Source organism: Salvia hispanica, chromosome 2 (genome assembly GCF_029641045.1).
Source record: "Salvia hispanica isolate PSC_SH4W2 chromosome 2, Shi_PSC_v1, whole genome shotgun sequence".
NCBI lineage: Eukaryota > Viridiplantae > Streptophyta > Magnoliopsida > Lamiales > Lamiaceae > Salvia > Salvia hispanica.
The window spans coordinates 20,518,246-20,536,127 of record NC_142693.1 but is presented as its reverse complement, the minus strand read 5'-3'; the positions used below and the strand labels follow the sequence as shown (position 1 = coordinate 20,536,127).

At 42.2% G+C, this 17,882-nt stretch overlaps 1 protein-coding gene across 1 annotated transcript; it reads right to left on the bottom strand.

The window, feature by feature from the left end:
• Positions 1-12,659: 12,659 nt before the first annotated feature.
• On the bottom strand, positions 12,660-15,062 carry LOC125188890 (uncharacterized). Its single transcript, XM_089064879.1, has 2 exons — positions 13,332-15,062; positions 12,660-13,232 (listed from the first exon to the last, which is right to left on the bottom strand). The coding sequence occupies exons 1-2, from the start codon at positions 15,060-15,062 to the stop codon at positions 12,660-12,662; spliced, it is 2,304 nt and encodes a 767-aa protein (XP_088921005.1).
• Between the last annotated feature and the right edge of the window lie 2,820 nt (positions 15,063-17,882).

Below are 17,882 nucleotides of genomic sequence, written 5' to 3'. Positions count from 1 at the left end.
TGGTGCTAAATCCGCACTGCCAATCTTTGTCCCTTCCGCCAAAGTAAGTCTCCATATGCCGCATGATGTACACCCCCGTCTCCACAGAGGGGTCGTTTTTCCTCCAAGGCATAGCCACCACATGTGTCTTACATTTGCGGACCTCTGCTGCCTTTTGTTTAACCTTCAACTTCACAAGCGCTTCTGCGAAAAATATTTTCTACAACAAATTCCCACAAAAAAAAAAAAGCGTGAGAAATATAAACAATGCATAGTTATCTGATTTTAATGTAGCTTTATGGAATATCCTCAAATACGCACCAGAAGGGAGGGTGTTTTCCCATACTTTGCATTGAACGCTTTGTGGGAGTCAGCCAATGTGTGGTCGATGATGCTCATGCTGCCATCCGGCAGATCGAAACACACCACGTACTGATGTGTAGAACCCCAAACCGGGAAGAAAAACTGTGCAATTGAAATTAGGTTACGTTACACATTTATGTGTATGTAAATAGGATTCGTTAGGATAATAAAATTTACCATGTCAAATGTATCCCAATTAAAGACTCCGGTTCCAAGTACATCATCGAACAACCGAGTCCAGAATACCTCCCTCAACTGGCTCTCTGACCATTCAGCAGGTGCATCGATCACGGTGTGTGTCTACAGTGTAATGTAGTACACTAGTTATTAATTTGTAATTGCAATGCTAAATAACAACCAAGGCCAAAAGGTATTTCACTTACGCATGGTTTTGTCGAGAAGAAGACCCTAGACACTGATTCCGGAGCCTTGAGCTTCTCCATGTTATTCAAGTAGGCGCTCCAAGTGTCTACAATGGCTGGGCTCACGATCTTGAATGGCGCTAGCGACGCGAATTCAAGCTGCACTGTTTTGATACAGTCGTCTTCGTAGACAACTGTATCCCTGCACAATAATTAACTCTGCATAAGTAACCCTTTTCCCAGCAAAGAGTTGAGCAAAAGTAAATAACTTATTCATTTCCGCTGTGCTTAGTACCTAATAGTATAGCGACTTTTCCGGATAGTTTTCTTTAGCCGTTAGTCTAACCGCCCGGTCATTGAATGGAGAACGGGCTGCCAAACTGGCTTTCTTGAAACGGGATGATGCTAGCTTCCCAGGATCCTGCAAGAATGGTTGATACGGTTAATACATTTCAGCCGCAACCACACATGTTAAATATAACAGAGCTCATGCCCAGCCCCTTCAAAAGCACCATCTGGATTGTCCAAGCACGACACAACAACACCCTTTCCCTTTCCAGCAACAACCTTTCCCTTTCCAGCAACACCCTTATCCTTTCCAGCAACACCCTTTCCAGCAACACCTTCGGATTCGTATGGTGTTTTCACAACACCAATCTCAATACCCTTGTCAGTAGCTGGGCCGGTTTTCTACGTGGATAAAAGTAACGTTCCATTTAATGCATAATAAGTATTGTATAATTCACAAACAACCTAAATAATGCACACTACCAACACCATTTAATGGATACAACCGACAAGATTGTAATGCTTAATAAAGACTATATAATGCAAGCAATTAATGTTTGTAAGAACTCCACCATAATAGTTTTAATGACTACAATGTTGTATAAAATGCACGCAATCTGTCAAATAATGAACGAGATAACAACTAGTTCTAATTCATAATAAGTTATACATAATTCGAGTGAATTAAGGAATTACTTTTGTATGGGCTGCCCGTTTTCCCTTCCCGTCCTTAGGTTCTACATCCTTCACTGCCTTGCTTGTCTTATCAGATAGAATCTCACTGCCTTCCAGCTTTTGTTTTCCACCCTTCTCCACCTTGTTTTTGCCTTTATCTCCCGGTCCACCTTCACTTTCACCTCTTACCACAGACGGCTGGACACAACGGATGCACAATTAATTATTTAAAAAAATGAAGAATGTGTACATATTTACCGATGTTATGTGCCTACCCCAGTGTTCATTTCCACACCACCTGCGGATGTCCCAGATGCTGTTCCAGATCCGCCAACCGAATTATGCTTGTCTCCTGAGACAAGTAAATAATGAGTAACTAACGATATATGAATGCAACAAACTCTGTATACAATGCCTTGTAAAGTTTAAAAAAATTAGCGTCACCTTGTTGATCACCTTCTAGGCCATCATCTCCTGTCTCCTGCTCATTAGTGTTCTCCTCTCCCCGACCACTACCCTCTGCCCGTTGTTCTGCCTGAGTAGCTAAAGGGTCAGGACAGTCAAAGTCATCCAAGACGAAAGATGGCCTATCAAACCCTCTGGTTATTGTCTTCTTTTTGTCGTAGGCCTGCATCATCTTCTCCATTTCAGTAATCCACTTGGGACTGTACTCTTCCTCGTCTTCCCGCGCTTGTGTTAATGTTCCAGATGATTCGACTAGACTTAAGTGGCTAGAAGATCGTGAAACTATCAGACAGGGGCCGTTGGATGCACTGTATCTCTTCACTTTCTTTCTCGGCACCTTTTCCATCGCCGTCTCTTTCCTCTTCCTTCTCAACAGTCTCCTCATTAACATTCTCCTCTTCCTTCTCAGCCTTCTCATCACCAACATCTTCACCTTCTTTACCTACTCTACCCTCTCTACCCTTCTCATCACCCATAAGCTTCTCCACATCCTGCCTTTCCGTCTCCTTCACACCCTCTATTTCTTCCACCTTATCTTCCCATGGCTCAGCATCCTCTTCACTATCTACACCCTCCCCTGTTTTCCCTTCATTCCCAGACCCAGTGGTATCTACTTCTAAGATATCCTCTTGCTCAACTCACTCATCCCCCTCCTCGTCTCTCTCAGACTCCTCCGTATCCATCTTATCGCCCTCCTCTTCGACAATTTCTTCTTCATTTATAGAAGGCTCAATAGGTGATTCTGTCTCTGTTTGAGGGATGGTGTTTGGGGGGTTCGTCTCTTGGGTTAGGGTTTTGGGGGGTTTTCTACGTGTGTGGGTAAGGCTTGTGCATTGGGTGTTTCGATTAAGGTTTGGGGCCTTGGTGGGATTGTGAGTGGAGTTAGGGCAGGAATTACCTCTTCTTGCTTTCGGCATGCCTCCGACATCTTGGCAAAGAACTTGCTCGCCTTCGGTCTTTTGCCATATTTCTTCATAAATTCTTGTATGACCTCCTCGGGGTCTAGATCATCTTCGTTGGATGCCGCTTCGGTGGGAGTAACCTCGGTGATGGGGTTGCTCTGACTGATGTCCGGCTGCGGTTGAACTTCGGCCGGTGTAGGTGCTGGAATCTCTTCGGGTAGTGGTGACGGTGGTTTCTCGGTAGCAGGGTTTGAACTCGTCGCCTCCGTCGACGCTCCTTTGACCTTTTCCTTGGGTTTATTCTTCCCACGGTTTGGACGGGGCATCGGATTTCTTTGCATTCTGGTTACCGGCGGTGGTGCGTGGTGCATTCTGGTGATCAGTGGTGGTGGTTGCTCTCGGTATCTGTGGAGAGAGAAAAGAGAAATTTGGAATTAGGTTTTTGGGAGTTATGGGAATTTTAATTTAGGAGAGGGAAGTTAATTAGTTTTTTAGGGAAGCTATTTTAGGAAAAGGAAAATAAAAGAAAAAGAAAAGAAATAAACGTAAAAGAAAAGAAAATAAAATGCCATGATTGGCTGCAGGCGAACGGTCGCGTCTCTGACGCAAGCAACCGTACGTCTCGCCAGCTTTATGAAATTCAAATTTTAAACTTTCCCCTGATTTTTCTCCGCTTCCCTCGGACCGATTAACTTAAACACTTAGTAATAAAATGAAATTTGCTGAGCATCTGGGTCAAAGAGATAAGCTTTTCAAATTTGTGCATTTTCTCAGACGCTCAGAATTTCAAAAATCTTTTTGGGTTTTAGAAGTATATATTTTTGTATTTTCATAAAAATAACTTATTCAAGTTATTTACATCTAAATATTTAAATATTCTTGGGAACTAGTTGGTCCAGTCAGTTGATCGAAAATTTTTACCCTATCTACCTGACTCAGTAATTCCCGAAGAATATTTAAACATGGCTTACTAGGCAATAGTGGAAACTGTGTGGAGTGGAATTTCTTCCACGTCACACAACTCCGAACTATCCCAAAACACCTTTACTCTATGACCATTAACAAGGAAAGGAACAGAGTTAGCATTGACTCCCTGAATTTCCACTTCTCCATGCGCTCGGATGCCAACGATTGTGTATGGGCCTATCCACTTGGACTTCAGCTTTCCAGGCATGAGCTTGAGCTTTGACTGAAAAAGGAATACTTTCTGCCCCACCTGCAGCTCCTTGACCCGAAGGTTTTTATCATGCCAGAGTTTGGTCCTCTCCTTATACCACATGGCTGAATCATATGACTCCAGCCTCAATTTCTCTAGCTCCTGCAGTTGCAGCTACCTCTCTTCCTCACAGGCATGAGCCTTCATATTCATTTCCTTCAATGCCCAAATACCAAATACCAATCTGTAGGGTGACATTCCAATCGGTGTCTTGTAAGCGGTTCTATAGGCCCAGAGGGCATCACCAAGACGCTTACTCCAATCTTTCCTAGAGGTATTCACCGTCTTCTCCAGGATGCTCTTGATCTCTCAATTTGAGATTTCAGCCTGCCCATTTGACTGGGTGTGATACGGAGTAGATAACCGATGGTGGACTCCATATTTTCTCATCAGTGCTTCAATCGTCCTATTACAGAAGTGAGTCCCCTGGTCTGATATGATCGCACGGGGCACTCAATATCGGTTGAATATTGGACTTTAGAAACTTTGAAACTTCCTTCGCGTCGCTTGAACTTGTAGCCTTGGCCTCTATCCATTTGGACACGTAATCCACAACAACCAATATATACGTATTTCCATATAAAGATGGGAATGGGCCCATGAAGTCCATGCCCCAAACATCAAAGATCTCACAGACTATTATCGGAGTATGTGGCATCTCATCTCTCCAAGAAATCCCTCCAGTCAGTTGGCACCTATTGCAATTATGACAGAACTCATAAGCATCCCTATTCAGCGAAGGCCAGTAGAAACCGCTATCCAGAACTTTCCATGCAGTTTTCCTTGGGCCGAAATGGCCACCACATGCCTGTGCATGGCAATGGTTGAGTACATCTCTTTGATCTCACTCTGGAATACACATTCTTATCACCTGATCTGAACCCATCTTCTAGAAGTATGGGTCATCCTAAAAGTAGTACTTGGATTCACTTTTGATTTTCATCCTCTGGGCCCTAGTGATTTCTTGTGCGGCAGGAAGTTCTCCAGTAACTAAATAATTCGCCAGGTCCGCGAACCAGGGCTCCTCATTCGGCTTGCCTTTTCGTTTCTCTGACTCCTCTGGCCCAGTTAACGCTAACACTGCTACCCATCTGATGGGGCTAGTGGATCCCCTTAAGTAATACAAATGCTCCTCTAGAAAAGCATCGGATACGACTTCCTCATCTTCTCCCTGGACAATTTTGCTTAAATGGCCAGCCACTTTATTCTCGGTCCCTCTCTTATCTCTGACTTCCCAGTCGAACTCTTGCAATAGCAGCACCCATCGGATTAGCCTTGGCTTAGATTCCTTCTTGGCTAGGAGATATTTAATGGCTGTGTGGTCAGTGAACACTACTGCCCTCGACCGCAGTAGATATGGCCGGAATTTTTCAAATGAGTACACCACAGCCAACATCTCCTTCTCGGTGGTGTCATAGTTCTTCTGGGCCTGGTTGAGAGTCTTTGATGCATAAAATATGACATAACTTTTTCCTTCGATCCTCTGGCCCAAGACCGCTCCTATTGCAAAGTCACTTGCGTCGCAAGTTACCTCGAAGGGGTAATTCCAGTTGGGCGAGCGGATTATCGGAGCTGTGACCAGGCGATCTTTGAGTAGCTGGAAGGCTTTTTTACACTTATCATCAAACTCAAACTCCACATCATTCTGAAGAAGTCTTGTTAGGGGCTGGGCGATTTTTGCGAAGTCTTTAATGAACCTTCGGTAGAACCCGGCATGCCCCAAGAATCCTCGAATTTCCTTTTGATTCGTTGGGTGCGGAAGCTTAGAGATCACCTCCACCTTTGCTTGATCCACCTCAATGCCCCTCTCAGATACAACATGTCCCAGTACTATCCCCTCCTTGACCATAAAGTGGCATTTTTCATAGTTTAGCACCGGGTTCTTCTTCCTGCATTTCTCCAAAACAACATCCAGGTGCCCCAGGCAAGTCTCGAAAGAATCTCCATATACGGTGAAATCATCCATAAACATTTCTATGCAATCCTCCAGCAAATCTGAGAAAATGCTCATCATACATCGCTGAAACGTCCCAGGTGCGTTGCATAGACCAAACGGCATTCTTCGGTAGGCGTATGTTCCAAAGGGGCAAGTAAATGTGGTTTTCTCTTGATCCTCCGGATTGACATAGATTTGGAAGTATCCACTATAGCCATCTAGAATGCAGAAGTATTGTTTTCCCGCCAACCTTTCCAGCATTTGGTCGATGAAGGGTAGCGGGAAATGAACATTGCGTGTGGCCGCATTGAGTTTTCGGTAGTCTATGCACATTCTCCACCCCGTGACTAACCTTGTGGGCACAAGCTCATTGCGATCATTCGTGACTACTTGTATTCCTGATTTCTTCGACACCATGTGAACAGGACTCACCCGCTCACTATCGGGAATGGAGTATATGATCCCGATGTGCCTTGGCTCCTTCTTCCAAACGGATGTGGTGCATACACAGATCGGGACTGATCCCCACCAGGTCAGATAGAGTCCACCCCTATTGCTTTTTGGTTCCTCCCCAGCACTTCCAATAGCTTGACTTCCTGCTCCTGGGTCAGAAGGCTATTGATTATGACAGGAAGAGATTCGTCTTCGCCTAGGTAGGCGTACTTCAGACCGGGAGGAAGGTTTTCAACTCTTTCTTTGGAGGGGGTACTTCACGGGGCAACAGGTTCATCTCCATACCTTTCTTGACCAGGTCGTCCAACTCTGGCAACTTTTCCATATTGGTCAGTTGGACTGATCCCTTGGACCCAGGGGATCCTGCTTCACCACAGAAGTACATTATTGCCTTTGTGATTTCTTCATCAGATAGCCCTTGTTTAATAACTGCTTCACACCATCCTGCAACTTCTTTTCTCATAGATTCAGTCATCTCCGAGGCATCAGCCTGTTCCTGCAATAGTTCGGTCTCAAGAAACTCGTGGACCAGGGGGTTAATAACATCAACAAAATGGAGGTTTTCCACGTCAAGTGGTTTCCTAATAGCTTCATCAATGCTAAAAGTGAATTTCACCCCATTGTAATCTAAACAGATGGTGCCATCAAAAACATCAATTATAGTCTTAGCGGTCCTCAAAAATGGTCTTCCTAAAAGAACGCCACTAGACTCAACAATTTCATTGTCACTCATCTTTATCACATGGAAATCAGCAGTGTACAGAAAATCATGAACTTTTACTATCACATTTCCTAACACTCCTTCAGGGCTAATGCATGATCTATCAGCTAACTGGATCACCACTTTCGTATCAGTCATTCTTGCTCCTACCAGTTTTTTATATATGGAAAGCGGTAACACATTAATAGACGCACCTAGATCACACATAGCATGCTCGACTCTAACACCTCCTATAGTGATAGGTAGGGTGAACACACATGGATCAGTCTGCTTCGACGGCATTATCCTCTTCTGAATTACTGCAGATACATTCTCCCCGATCACGATCTTTCCATCGGACTTTGTCTTGCCCGCAATGAACTCCTTAATGAATTTGTTGAACGGGGGCAGCTTCAAAGCTTCAAGGAACGGGAGATTGATCACCAGTTTTCCAAAGATCTCCATGAAATCCACGGGGTTGTCCTTTTTCTTCTTGGCATCCCCTCGGTAGGGAAAAGGTTTCACCATCTTTATTGCGTTGGTAGGATCTTCTTTAGAGGGTTCTTCAGTATCTCCTTTCTCCTCTTCAGTTTCCACCTTAGGCTCCAGTTCTAGGAAAAATGGGTCAGCCATTCGAGGTAACGGTCTTCCCAAATCACCGGCTTGGATACCATCCTCTGCTCTGACTTCTTCTTCTTTGGTATCTTCTTTTGTCTGGACCGGGTGGATAATATCCTCGTTCATCGGCACTGGTACCTCATCATTTATTTTCAACCTGGGTCCTTCATATGCTTTTCCGGATCTCAGGGTAACCTGGCTGACATTTGCCCTGTCTGGTGGCTTTACTGAGGCTGGAATTCTCCCTTCATATCCTCGCATATCGCTCAGGGACGTCGCGATCTGAGATAATTATTTCGACATCAGATCCATTGCGGCCTTGTGTTCCTGCTGAGCATCCTGGAGCTTGTGAACTACGTCATTATTGGCCATTAAGTTGTTCTGCATGTGTTGTTGAGATCTCACTAGGTCATGGACCATATCATCCAGATTCCTCTGGGGTCTGGAGTTTGGTTGACTACCACTTGGCCCTTGACCATGATTTGGTCCACCCCCTTGATGCGGGCGAAAGTTTCCTCTACCTCCTTGGTTATTGTTGTACTGATTCCCTGGTCCCTGATAGTTGTTGTTCCTCTGGTGCGGGGGTACATATGAGCTTCCCTGGTTATTTTGATTTCTATTGTTCCAGCTGGGCTGATTTCCTTGACCTCCATGGCTCCAATTACCCTGTCCTCCTTGATTCCAGTTGCCATGTCCTTCTTCCTTCCGGACCAGTTGGATTGGCTCCCTTGGTTTCCTTCTGAGTTAGTAATCTGGAGTTGAGGGTTCTGACTCCCATCGGACCACCTGTAGCATGGATTGTCCCTCCACGGAGCTTCTTTAATTTTCCACTGGTTCCAATTATTGCCCTGATTATTTTGGTTCCAATTTCCCACAGCATTTATATTGGCTGGACAATCCATCCCTCATTGAGGTCCGTAACAATTGTAACCATCCTCTGGACCCAGTGCCTGTTTATCTTTCTCTGTTGGACCTGGTGAGTCGTTCTTCCCCAGGGCGGTTAGAATAGTCTTCTCCAGCTGTTCCATTTTAACATCCATCCTTGCGTCCACTCGAGCATCCATTCTTTCTTCACTTTGCACTGTTACTGCGTCTACACTTCCTCTCCTTAGGATGGTAAGAGGTGAATCGTATGCCTTTTTTGCATCAATTAATCTTCCCAGGACCTCTCGAGCCTCGCTCACCTTCCTCTTGGTAAAATTTCCTCCACTAGCGGTATTCATCAGGTCTTTAGACTCAGGTTTCGCCCCTTCATAGAATAGATAGTAAGTTTCGGCTTCCATCATCCTGTGGTTTGGACAAGCATCGAGCAGCCCCTTAAATCTAGACCAGTATTGACTCAGCGATTCATCATATTCTTGCTTGCATTCCTGGATCTCCTTCTTAAAAGCATTCATTTTGTTAGAAGGGAAAAAGTAATCTAAGAATTCCAACTTGAAATCCTTCCATGTGTGAATCGAGTCGGGTTGCAACCTTAACAACCACGTGTTAGTCTCTCCCTTCAGTGCAAACGGGATCGCGCGTAGGCGGTAATCCTCCTCTGTTGTATCGTTGGGCCTCTTCTGAATACTACAAAGCTTACTAAACTCGTTGAGGAATTTGTATGGACATTCATTCCTCCGACTCGAGAAATTGGGTAGAATGCCCAGCACATTAGTTTTGATGTCGATCGCCCTCTGGCGCTGGGTAGAGACGATAGCTTGTGCTGGCTCGCCATCTAAATGGGCAGTGAGCGAGCTGATCTCCGGGTCGTCGTCGCCTGCGTTGGCCATATCTTCAACGCTTTCCTCCTCTGTTTCTGAGATTGACTTTGGTTCCTTCTTAACTGACGAAGTTGACTCTTCGTCCCTCTCCGACCTCAGGTGAACTGGATCCCCTGTTGTAAGCCCCGATCTGGTGGTAACTGGGAATATCGCTTCCTTGACCCGCCAACTAGTCCGGGCGCTTCTTCAACTATGTGAGTTGTTCCAGTGTCCGAACCTGGAGCTCCTGTTCATAAACTGAAAAAAGAAACAAAAGAAAATATAATAAATAAACTATTTACACCAAAACATTCGCAAACACACAAATAAACCATGCGTCCCCGGCAACGACGCCATTTGAAGAGTCTCTAGAGTATGCAGTGTGGTGTGTGATATCACTCAATCTAACAGGTCCAGAGGATTCGACTAGACTTCAGAGGCTAGAGATCGTGAAACTATCAGACATGGGTCGTTAGAGAAATGAGATATTTTAAAGTTCTAAGACAACTAGAGTTAACTTAAATAGACGGACTTTCCTAATTTGGACAGACAAGTATAAAGCGAAAAGTGGGGACAAGTTTCCTTAAACTACCAGGGTCTGGAAAAGCATGCAGAAAAGTAAAAAGACAATGCAGATGGTACTGACAGGGTCTGGAGAACATGCAGAAAAAGCAAAGTACATGAGCAGAAAGTACTGACAAAAGCAGATTTGGTTCTAACTACCAACAACTTCATCTTCTTCGGGAATCAAACGAGAATAGCAAATAAAACAGAGTATTAAACACCATGAAAATAGAGCAAACTTCAGATCTAAACTTAAAACGAGAAATTAAAGCCTAAACTAACAGATCTACGCTACTGGACCTAAAGGATGCAGAAACAGAAAGTAAATAGCCATAATCATGCACAACATAAACAGCAACACCAGATACACGAAATTCCAACTCAAATCCACCAAGATTCAACAAATCCAAACATCTCCATACGCAAATCTACAACCTCCAACAACAAACCAACAGATTTCAGCTCCAAACATCCAACAATAAACAAGAACGAAAGTAAAAGGCAAGAAATAAACATCAACTCAGCGAGATCCAACAAAAACCAACGTGAACTTCCATAATAACGAGAAATAGGTTCGAATCCAGCAGATCAAAGTCAGAAACTAGAGTTACGAAACTTAAAAACCGACAAGTACTTGAAACCGAAAGCAAACTAAACAAAGCAAAGTAAATATTGTTTCTTCGCCTTCATGAGGCGGTGTTACACAACAGCAAAACAACGATGAGAACCACGGTGGCCAGAATCACTCCATCTCCAAGTGCGCTGCAAGTGAAATGAGAAATTTGAAATGTGGAACTAAGGAATGAGACGAGAGCTTAAAAGTGTGTGTAGAAGTGGTTGTCTTGTTCTTCAAGGTTGAGCTCTTTATATATGTGAGGCTCTGATCCCTAGGGTATCCTTCTGGTAATTAGACGCTTTTGCCTTTGAAAAGACTCCTTTAAAATAATCTGCTCATGCTACATTCTTCTCCTGTCGCCAACTTATAATCCTCCCAGGTCCGAACGACGACTTCTGATTTTTACTTCAATTTCATCTCTTTTGCATCTGCCAGGTCAGGTAACAGCAACTCCTAGATCCGGCAGATTTATTATGCACCTGAACACAGAAACACAAATTAGCGCCCCAAATGCACAGAATTTTAACCCAAAACCAATGCATGAAACCAGCCTTATCAACCTCACTCAAAGTGTATAAGATATCAAGTAACACTCAAATCAATCAAAAATGCATGGTTTACCATAGGCTTGCTCAATGTCTAACCTCTCCTCTGCTTCGTGTGACAATAAATCTAGAGTCTGAAAGGTCATTTATTTAGGTTATAATGTAGGCTCTTTGGTAAGGCAGGGTAATATTTGGTTAAAGTGACTAAATTCCCAAAAAGAGAAAATCCCAAGAAATCACAACAATCAACTTTCAACTTCAACCATTTACCAAAACACTTCTTAACAATAACTAGATTTTGTCTAATTTCTTCCCAATTTCCGAAGGCCTTGAATTATTCTCTATATACTATATTTTTTTTTTCCAATTTTTTTTTCTTTCTTTTTTCTTTCTTTTCTTTTCTCTTTTCTTTTTTCTCTAAGTACATCTAATTTCCAACTTGATAAGCTAAACACAACCAATTTCTTTCAACAACTAAACTCTCCAAACTCTTCTTTTCATAGCTCAACAATTCTAGAGTCTAGGATTCCCAACCCCTTTGATTAGATTGACAAAAGGAAAGGCAATAGGCTCAAACTTGGCTATCAAGGGTATTATATAATAAGGTTAGTGTTTAGGTAAAAATGAGGCTAACAACGATGGCCTAACATCTTCCCCTATCTTTAAGATCACTATGTAAACTCAAGAAGACAAGGAGCAAGTTCTAGAAACACATACACAATTGATGATTAATCACACATGAAAGAATTAAAAGCTCAAACCTCATTGGGCAAATAGCATGAATCAAGGCAAACAAGCAATTCGTTACTTATGCATCCTATTACTCAAACTCTCAAGTCAATGATCAAGTGCAAGCATACAAAGAGTTCTAACAAAATAACTCTATCCTAAAACAAAATAAAGCAACAAAAGCAATAAGATACGTACCTCGTTAGTGTCCCTATCCACCATATCATCCCCCTAAACTTATTCAAAGCTAAGCAAAGAATAAGTTTGAAAAGTTGGTGGAGAAGGGAGACATACATGGTAAGCAAGCAATAAAAAATACACCAAATACAAAATGAAACGATAAAATAAAAGTTACCTACTAGGGGTTACCTCCCCTATAGTGCCAAGCAACAAAAAACACACAAAAAACAAAATGAAACGATAAAATAAAAGTTACCTACTGGAGGTTACCTCCCCTACAGTGCCTTTGGTTATCGTCGTTGGCTCGACGTCCTCCATGAGCTGCATCATGTCACGCCATAAATGGTGGTGTTGGATTTTCTATCAATCTTGGAAGCACATGATCTAGCCAATCTCTTCTTCCACCAAGTAGTTTTCAAAGCTCCATCACAAATTTTGGTTTCCACTTTGGGTGAATTTGCAGCTTTTGTTTTCTTCTCCTTCACTGAATTTGGTGCAATCTCTTCTTTAGAAAGTGATCCACCATATGAACCTAACATCCACCGTGGCAATGAAAAATCCCCTAATGTGAACTCAATTGCTTGTGTCTTTTGGACCTCTACGACATGCACACTTTTGAACTCCATCTTCATAACAAGTTCCTCATCTTCACGACTCTTCATAGCATTATAGATAGACAAAATATGTCGTTTGTTTCCCATACGAAGAGTGAGCTCTCCATTTGCAATATCTATCAATGCTTTACCCGTTGCTAGGAATGGGCGCCCTAGGATAAGCGGCACATTCATGTCTTCCTCCACATCCAACACTACAAAATCGACGGGAAATATGAAGTCGTGTACCTTCATCAGAACATCCTCAACAATTCCTTTAGGATAGGTGACTGATCTATTTGCCATCTGCAGTGTGATTGTAGTCGGCTTGAGAGTGTTGATCTTCATCTTTCTGAAAAATGATAATGGCATCAAATTTATGCTCGCCCCCAGATCACACAGTGCCTTTGTCTGTCTGTCATTTCCAATGACGCATGATATATTGAAACTTCCAGGATCTTTAAGCTTGGCAGGTAGCTTCTTTTGAATTATCACACTACAGTTTTCAGATATGTTCACCATCTCATAATCAATCCACTTCTTCTTCTTGGAGAGCACATCTTTTAGGAACTTTGCATACGTAGGCATCTCTTGCAGAGCTTCTACCAATGGTATATTAATGTGCACCTTCCTAAAAATATCGAGAAATTTGGAGAATTGCTCATCCAACTTCTTCTTCTTCACCTCAAATGGGAAGAGCACTCTAAATGTCGTAGGAATGGAGGGAGGGGGCATCTTTTCTGGCATTGCGTCTTTCTTGATCAGAATGTCCACCGTATTCTTTCCCTTGGAATTCTCTTCTGCTCTGAGATCTTCCTCTGGAGTACTCTTCTTTTCCTCTACAGGCATGGAAGGTCCTTTATAGCTTTTACCACCTCTCAAGTGTATGGCCTTGCAGTCTTTGGGATTGTTTATGGTCTGTGCTGGAAATTGCTCTGGCTGATGTTGGACACCTACAACTTGAGAAATTTGACTAATCTGAGTATCAATGCTCTTCATATGCACATTCAAGCTTTGCACGTCGTTTTCAACCTTCCCCAACCTTTGACTAGTGCCCTCCATGTACTTGTCAGTTTTCTCCATGTACTTGATAGTCTGATTCATGAATGCTGCCAAGATATCTTCAGTAGTAGGCTTTTTCTCCAACCCATTGGACACTAACACTGTGAATCCTGGCGGTGGTTGCAGAGCATTGTTTGGATTCCCATATGAGAGATTGGGATGCACTTTGTTACCATAGTTGTTATAGTTACCACCACCTTGGTTGGGGCGATAGTTGTTGAAGTTCATGTTATTCCCTCCTTGGTGCACATAGTTGACACCTTCAACTCCTCCTTGCAGTTCTGGTCCAGGTTGTCTCAACTCCATAATCCCCAGTTGAGTGGTCAAAAGATCTAGCTGCTTTGACATTCTGTCTATCCTATCATCTTGTGTAGCAGAGGCCACCCTGTATGAGTTGTTTCTTTCATTATTCCATCCTTCATCAATGGAAGCTACCCTCTCAATCACTTGCATGGCATCATTCTCTCCTAATTGAAGGAGTGCTCCTCCTACGCTCCAATTCAGTTCATGCATTGCATCTGGAATGCAGCCCCAATAAAAAGCTATGACTTGATGTCCTGCACTTAGACCATGCTTGGGGCATCTCTTCAACAGTGTTTTAAATCTGGCCCATGCTTCTCGGATTGTCTCATGAGGCTTCATCTGGAACTGAATTATCTCTGCTTGCCTCTTTAGCACTTCGCTGGATAGGAAGTACTTCTCCAAAAATAAGTCTACCATGGCATCCCACGTTTTAACATATGCTGACCCCATGCTGTCGTACCAGTCTCTAGCATCATCTCTCAAGGAAAATGGGAATAGCCTTAGTCTAATTTGTTCATCTCTCACCCCATTAAGCTTCACCGTGTTACTGATTTGAATAAACTTAGTGAGATGCTTGTTGGGATCTTCATTGGCCTTCCCTGCAAAAGCATTAGCCTCAGCCATATTAAGAAATCCTGGCTTGAGCTCAAAATGATTGGCATCGATCCCATCGTTGTCAATTGGTGGGTTCTCTACCTCTCTGTAAGCGTACATGTTTTGCACTGGCACTGTGGCTTGTTGTTCCTCTTTTCCTTTCAGCTGTTTCACCATATCTGCAAGTTGTAATTGGAGCTGTTGGACTACCGGATCTGGATGTGGTGCATTGTTCTCTTCGTTGTCTATTGCAACAGGAGTAGGCGGTTCTCTCTTAAGAGGCGAAAGTGATCGCCTTTGGTTGAGCCTTCTCTGAGCGTTTCTCCTTCGGTTGGATGCTTCGATCTCAGGATCGAATAACTCTAATGGTTTCCCTTAGAGCGAGTGAGCACGCAACCTAAAAAGACAAACACAATAGTGAGAATAACTCAAAAAGAAAAGAAAAAAAATAAAGCAAGTAAAATCTAGATTAGTAATCTTAATTTTTATCACCATATTAGGCTATAGTAACACAAAATTGTCCTCGGCAACGACGCCAAAAACTTGACTCAACTTATTTTTAACACAGGTATACCCGCAAGTGTACCGGGCTAATATAGCAAAGAGTATCGTGTCCACAGAGACAATGAGTGTCAACCTAATTACCACGAACCAACCTCAACTACTATCTAGATGAATCGGAAAGTTTTGGTTTTTCTAAATCTATTTAAAAGCAAAGTAAAAGCAATTAAAAACAAATAGAGAACTAAAAGCAAATAAGAGAAAAAAGGATGTTGATCAAGGACGAGGAAAGTAGAATCCTACGGGATCGATAACAACTATCCTATGCTCAACTAACTTCCTAACTATGCCAACAAAGGGTCTCAAGGGTTATTAAGCTATCACTAAGGTAAAACTATATCTTTTATCAAAACATATAATTTGTAGATTGCTACCTAGAACCGAAGTGTCCTTCCTAGAACTAAGGTAATTACTCCTAAAAGCTCCTAAGATACTTAGCTTCATTCAAAGGTTCAAATCTGTCGATTATATTGGTAAAGACGTCAATTTTTTTCTTTCAAATTAAACTACTCACTTCTCAGTTCTTGTAGTAAAATCCACATGCATTTATAAGGTGATCAGGCAAATAAATGTATAAGCACAGAAGAATTTAAAATAACCACATGAGCCAAGGCATAGAAAAATGAAATCAATTAAACATAAGAATCATTGTATCTCCCCCGTAGAACTCTACGAAGGATTTAGCTACTCATGTTAAACACAAAAGTCAAAGAAATATTCAAAGAAATATTCAAAAACATTGTTTGAACAAGAATAAAACAAAAAGTAGAAACTCCTAGAATTGGATTGGGCGGATTGGAGGTCTCGTCTTCACTCTTGCAATGAATACTCGTCCCCTGCTCGTTCTTCTCTTCTTCCTAGGTGAAAAAGTGGTATTTTTGGGGTAGGAGGCGTGTAAGTTGTGTTTGGAGACGTTTCCTAGGCATATATATACCTAGGGTTAACTTTGGGCCCAAAATGAACTGTCGGACGAAGCTGGCGGGTCGCCAGGTTGGGTGTGCGTCGAAGCTGGCGAGTCGCCAGCTGCTTACGGCATTTTTCTCGTCTTTTGCTGGCATGTCGCCAGGGTCGTTTGTATGCGAACATGGCGGGTCGCCAGCTATGTCACTGCTCTGCGCAGTCTTGGTAAAACGACCATAACTTCTTCTACCGAACTTCGATTAAGACGTTTAAGATATCCACGCGAAGCTCTTTCGAAGTCGAAGAGAATGGTATGCATTATGTGCGAATCGGACTTCAAAATCTCCAAAAAAACTGTCTTGAACCAAAGGTGTTGCGCATCCACCTATTTTGCATATTTTTCTACACATTCTTCACAAAATGGTCAAAATACCAACATAATAGAGAAGTAGCTATAACCATTTCTCAAAGTACACAATATATGATCAAAACCAAGTAAAACTACCCTCTAAAACCATGTAAAATCCAAGTGAATCAACGACATTGGAATTGAATTGGAATTCAAATTCTATGAAATTGAATTGGTAGGAATTCTAATTCAATTTCAAATTATATGTTTGGTAAAATGAAGTAGTTGATATGGAATTGAATTTGAAAATTTTGTACATACACGTTGTACACAAGATTACACACTCACTCACACTTTACACAAAATACACATACTATACACAAAATTACACAAAATATACACACAACACACATTACAAACACACATTACACACACTATACACACAATACACACACTACATATAAAATACACACAATACACACACTGCACTCACTATACATAAAGTACACACACTACACACACGATACACAATATACACACACTGCACACAATTTCACACACTACACGTATTTCACATACTAAACAAATTTCACACACTACACACATTTCACACACTAAACAAATTTCGCACATTTCACACACTAGTGTGAAATGCGTGTAGTGAGTGTACACCCAGTAGATCGTGCGCTATCTCTTTGAGTTGGCCGATCTAGTGACTTGGAATGTGGCCACATTCCTTGTCATGTAGTTCAGATATGGTATGGTGATGTTGAGGTTGATCGTGATGATGATGTTGGTGAAATGTTTTAGTGACTCGGGCCCTTTCAAAGTTAAAACCCCGATGTCACTCGTTAATGGCATGATTAATAATTTTTATAATAATATTTTCGGCATGAGTCCACTGAGTGCATCAAGTACTCAGCCCTGCATTTGTTTTTAAAAAATTGTGCAGGTTGAGCTATGACGAGCGCGGTGGGTGTTGAATACAAAAGTGAAGAAGATGTTTATCAAATGGTCGGAATATGTCGTGTCTTCATACATAGCATCATTCTACTCTTGAAATGCTTCCACTGAATGTTGTTTCTTCTGAGTTCGTGTATTGTTGAGGTAGAGTTTCATTTGGAGTTGTTGATTGTTGAAATTATACTTTGATTTTATTCGAGCTATTCCCATTTTTTTTGAGCTAT

Coding starts and splice junctions, on each gene's coding strand:
- LOC125188890 (XM_089064879.1), bottom strand. CDS start 15,062: ATGGTGAAACAGCTGAAAGGAAAAGAGGAACAACAAGCCACAGTGCCA. Junction 13,233..13,331: donor GAAATGACAGACAGACAAAG/GCACTGTGTGAT, acceptor ATCACACTGCAG/ATGGCAAATAGATCAGTCAC.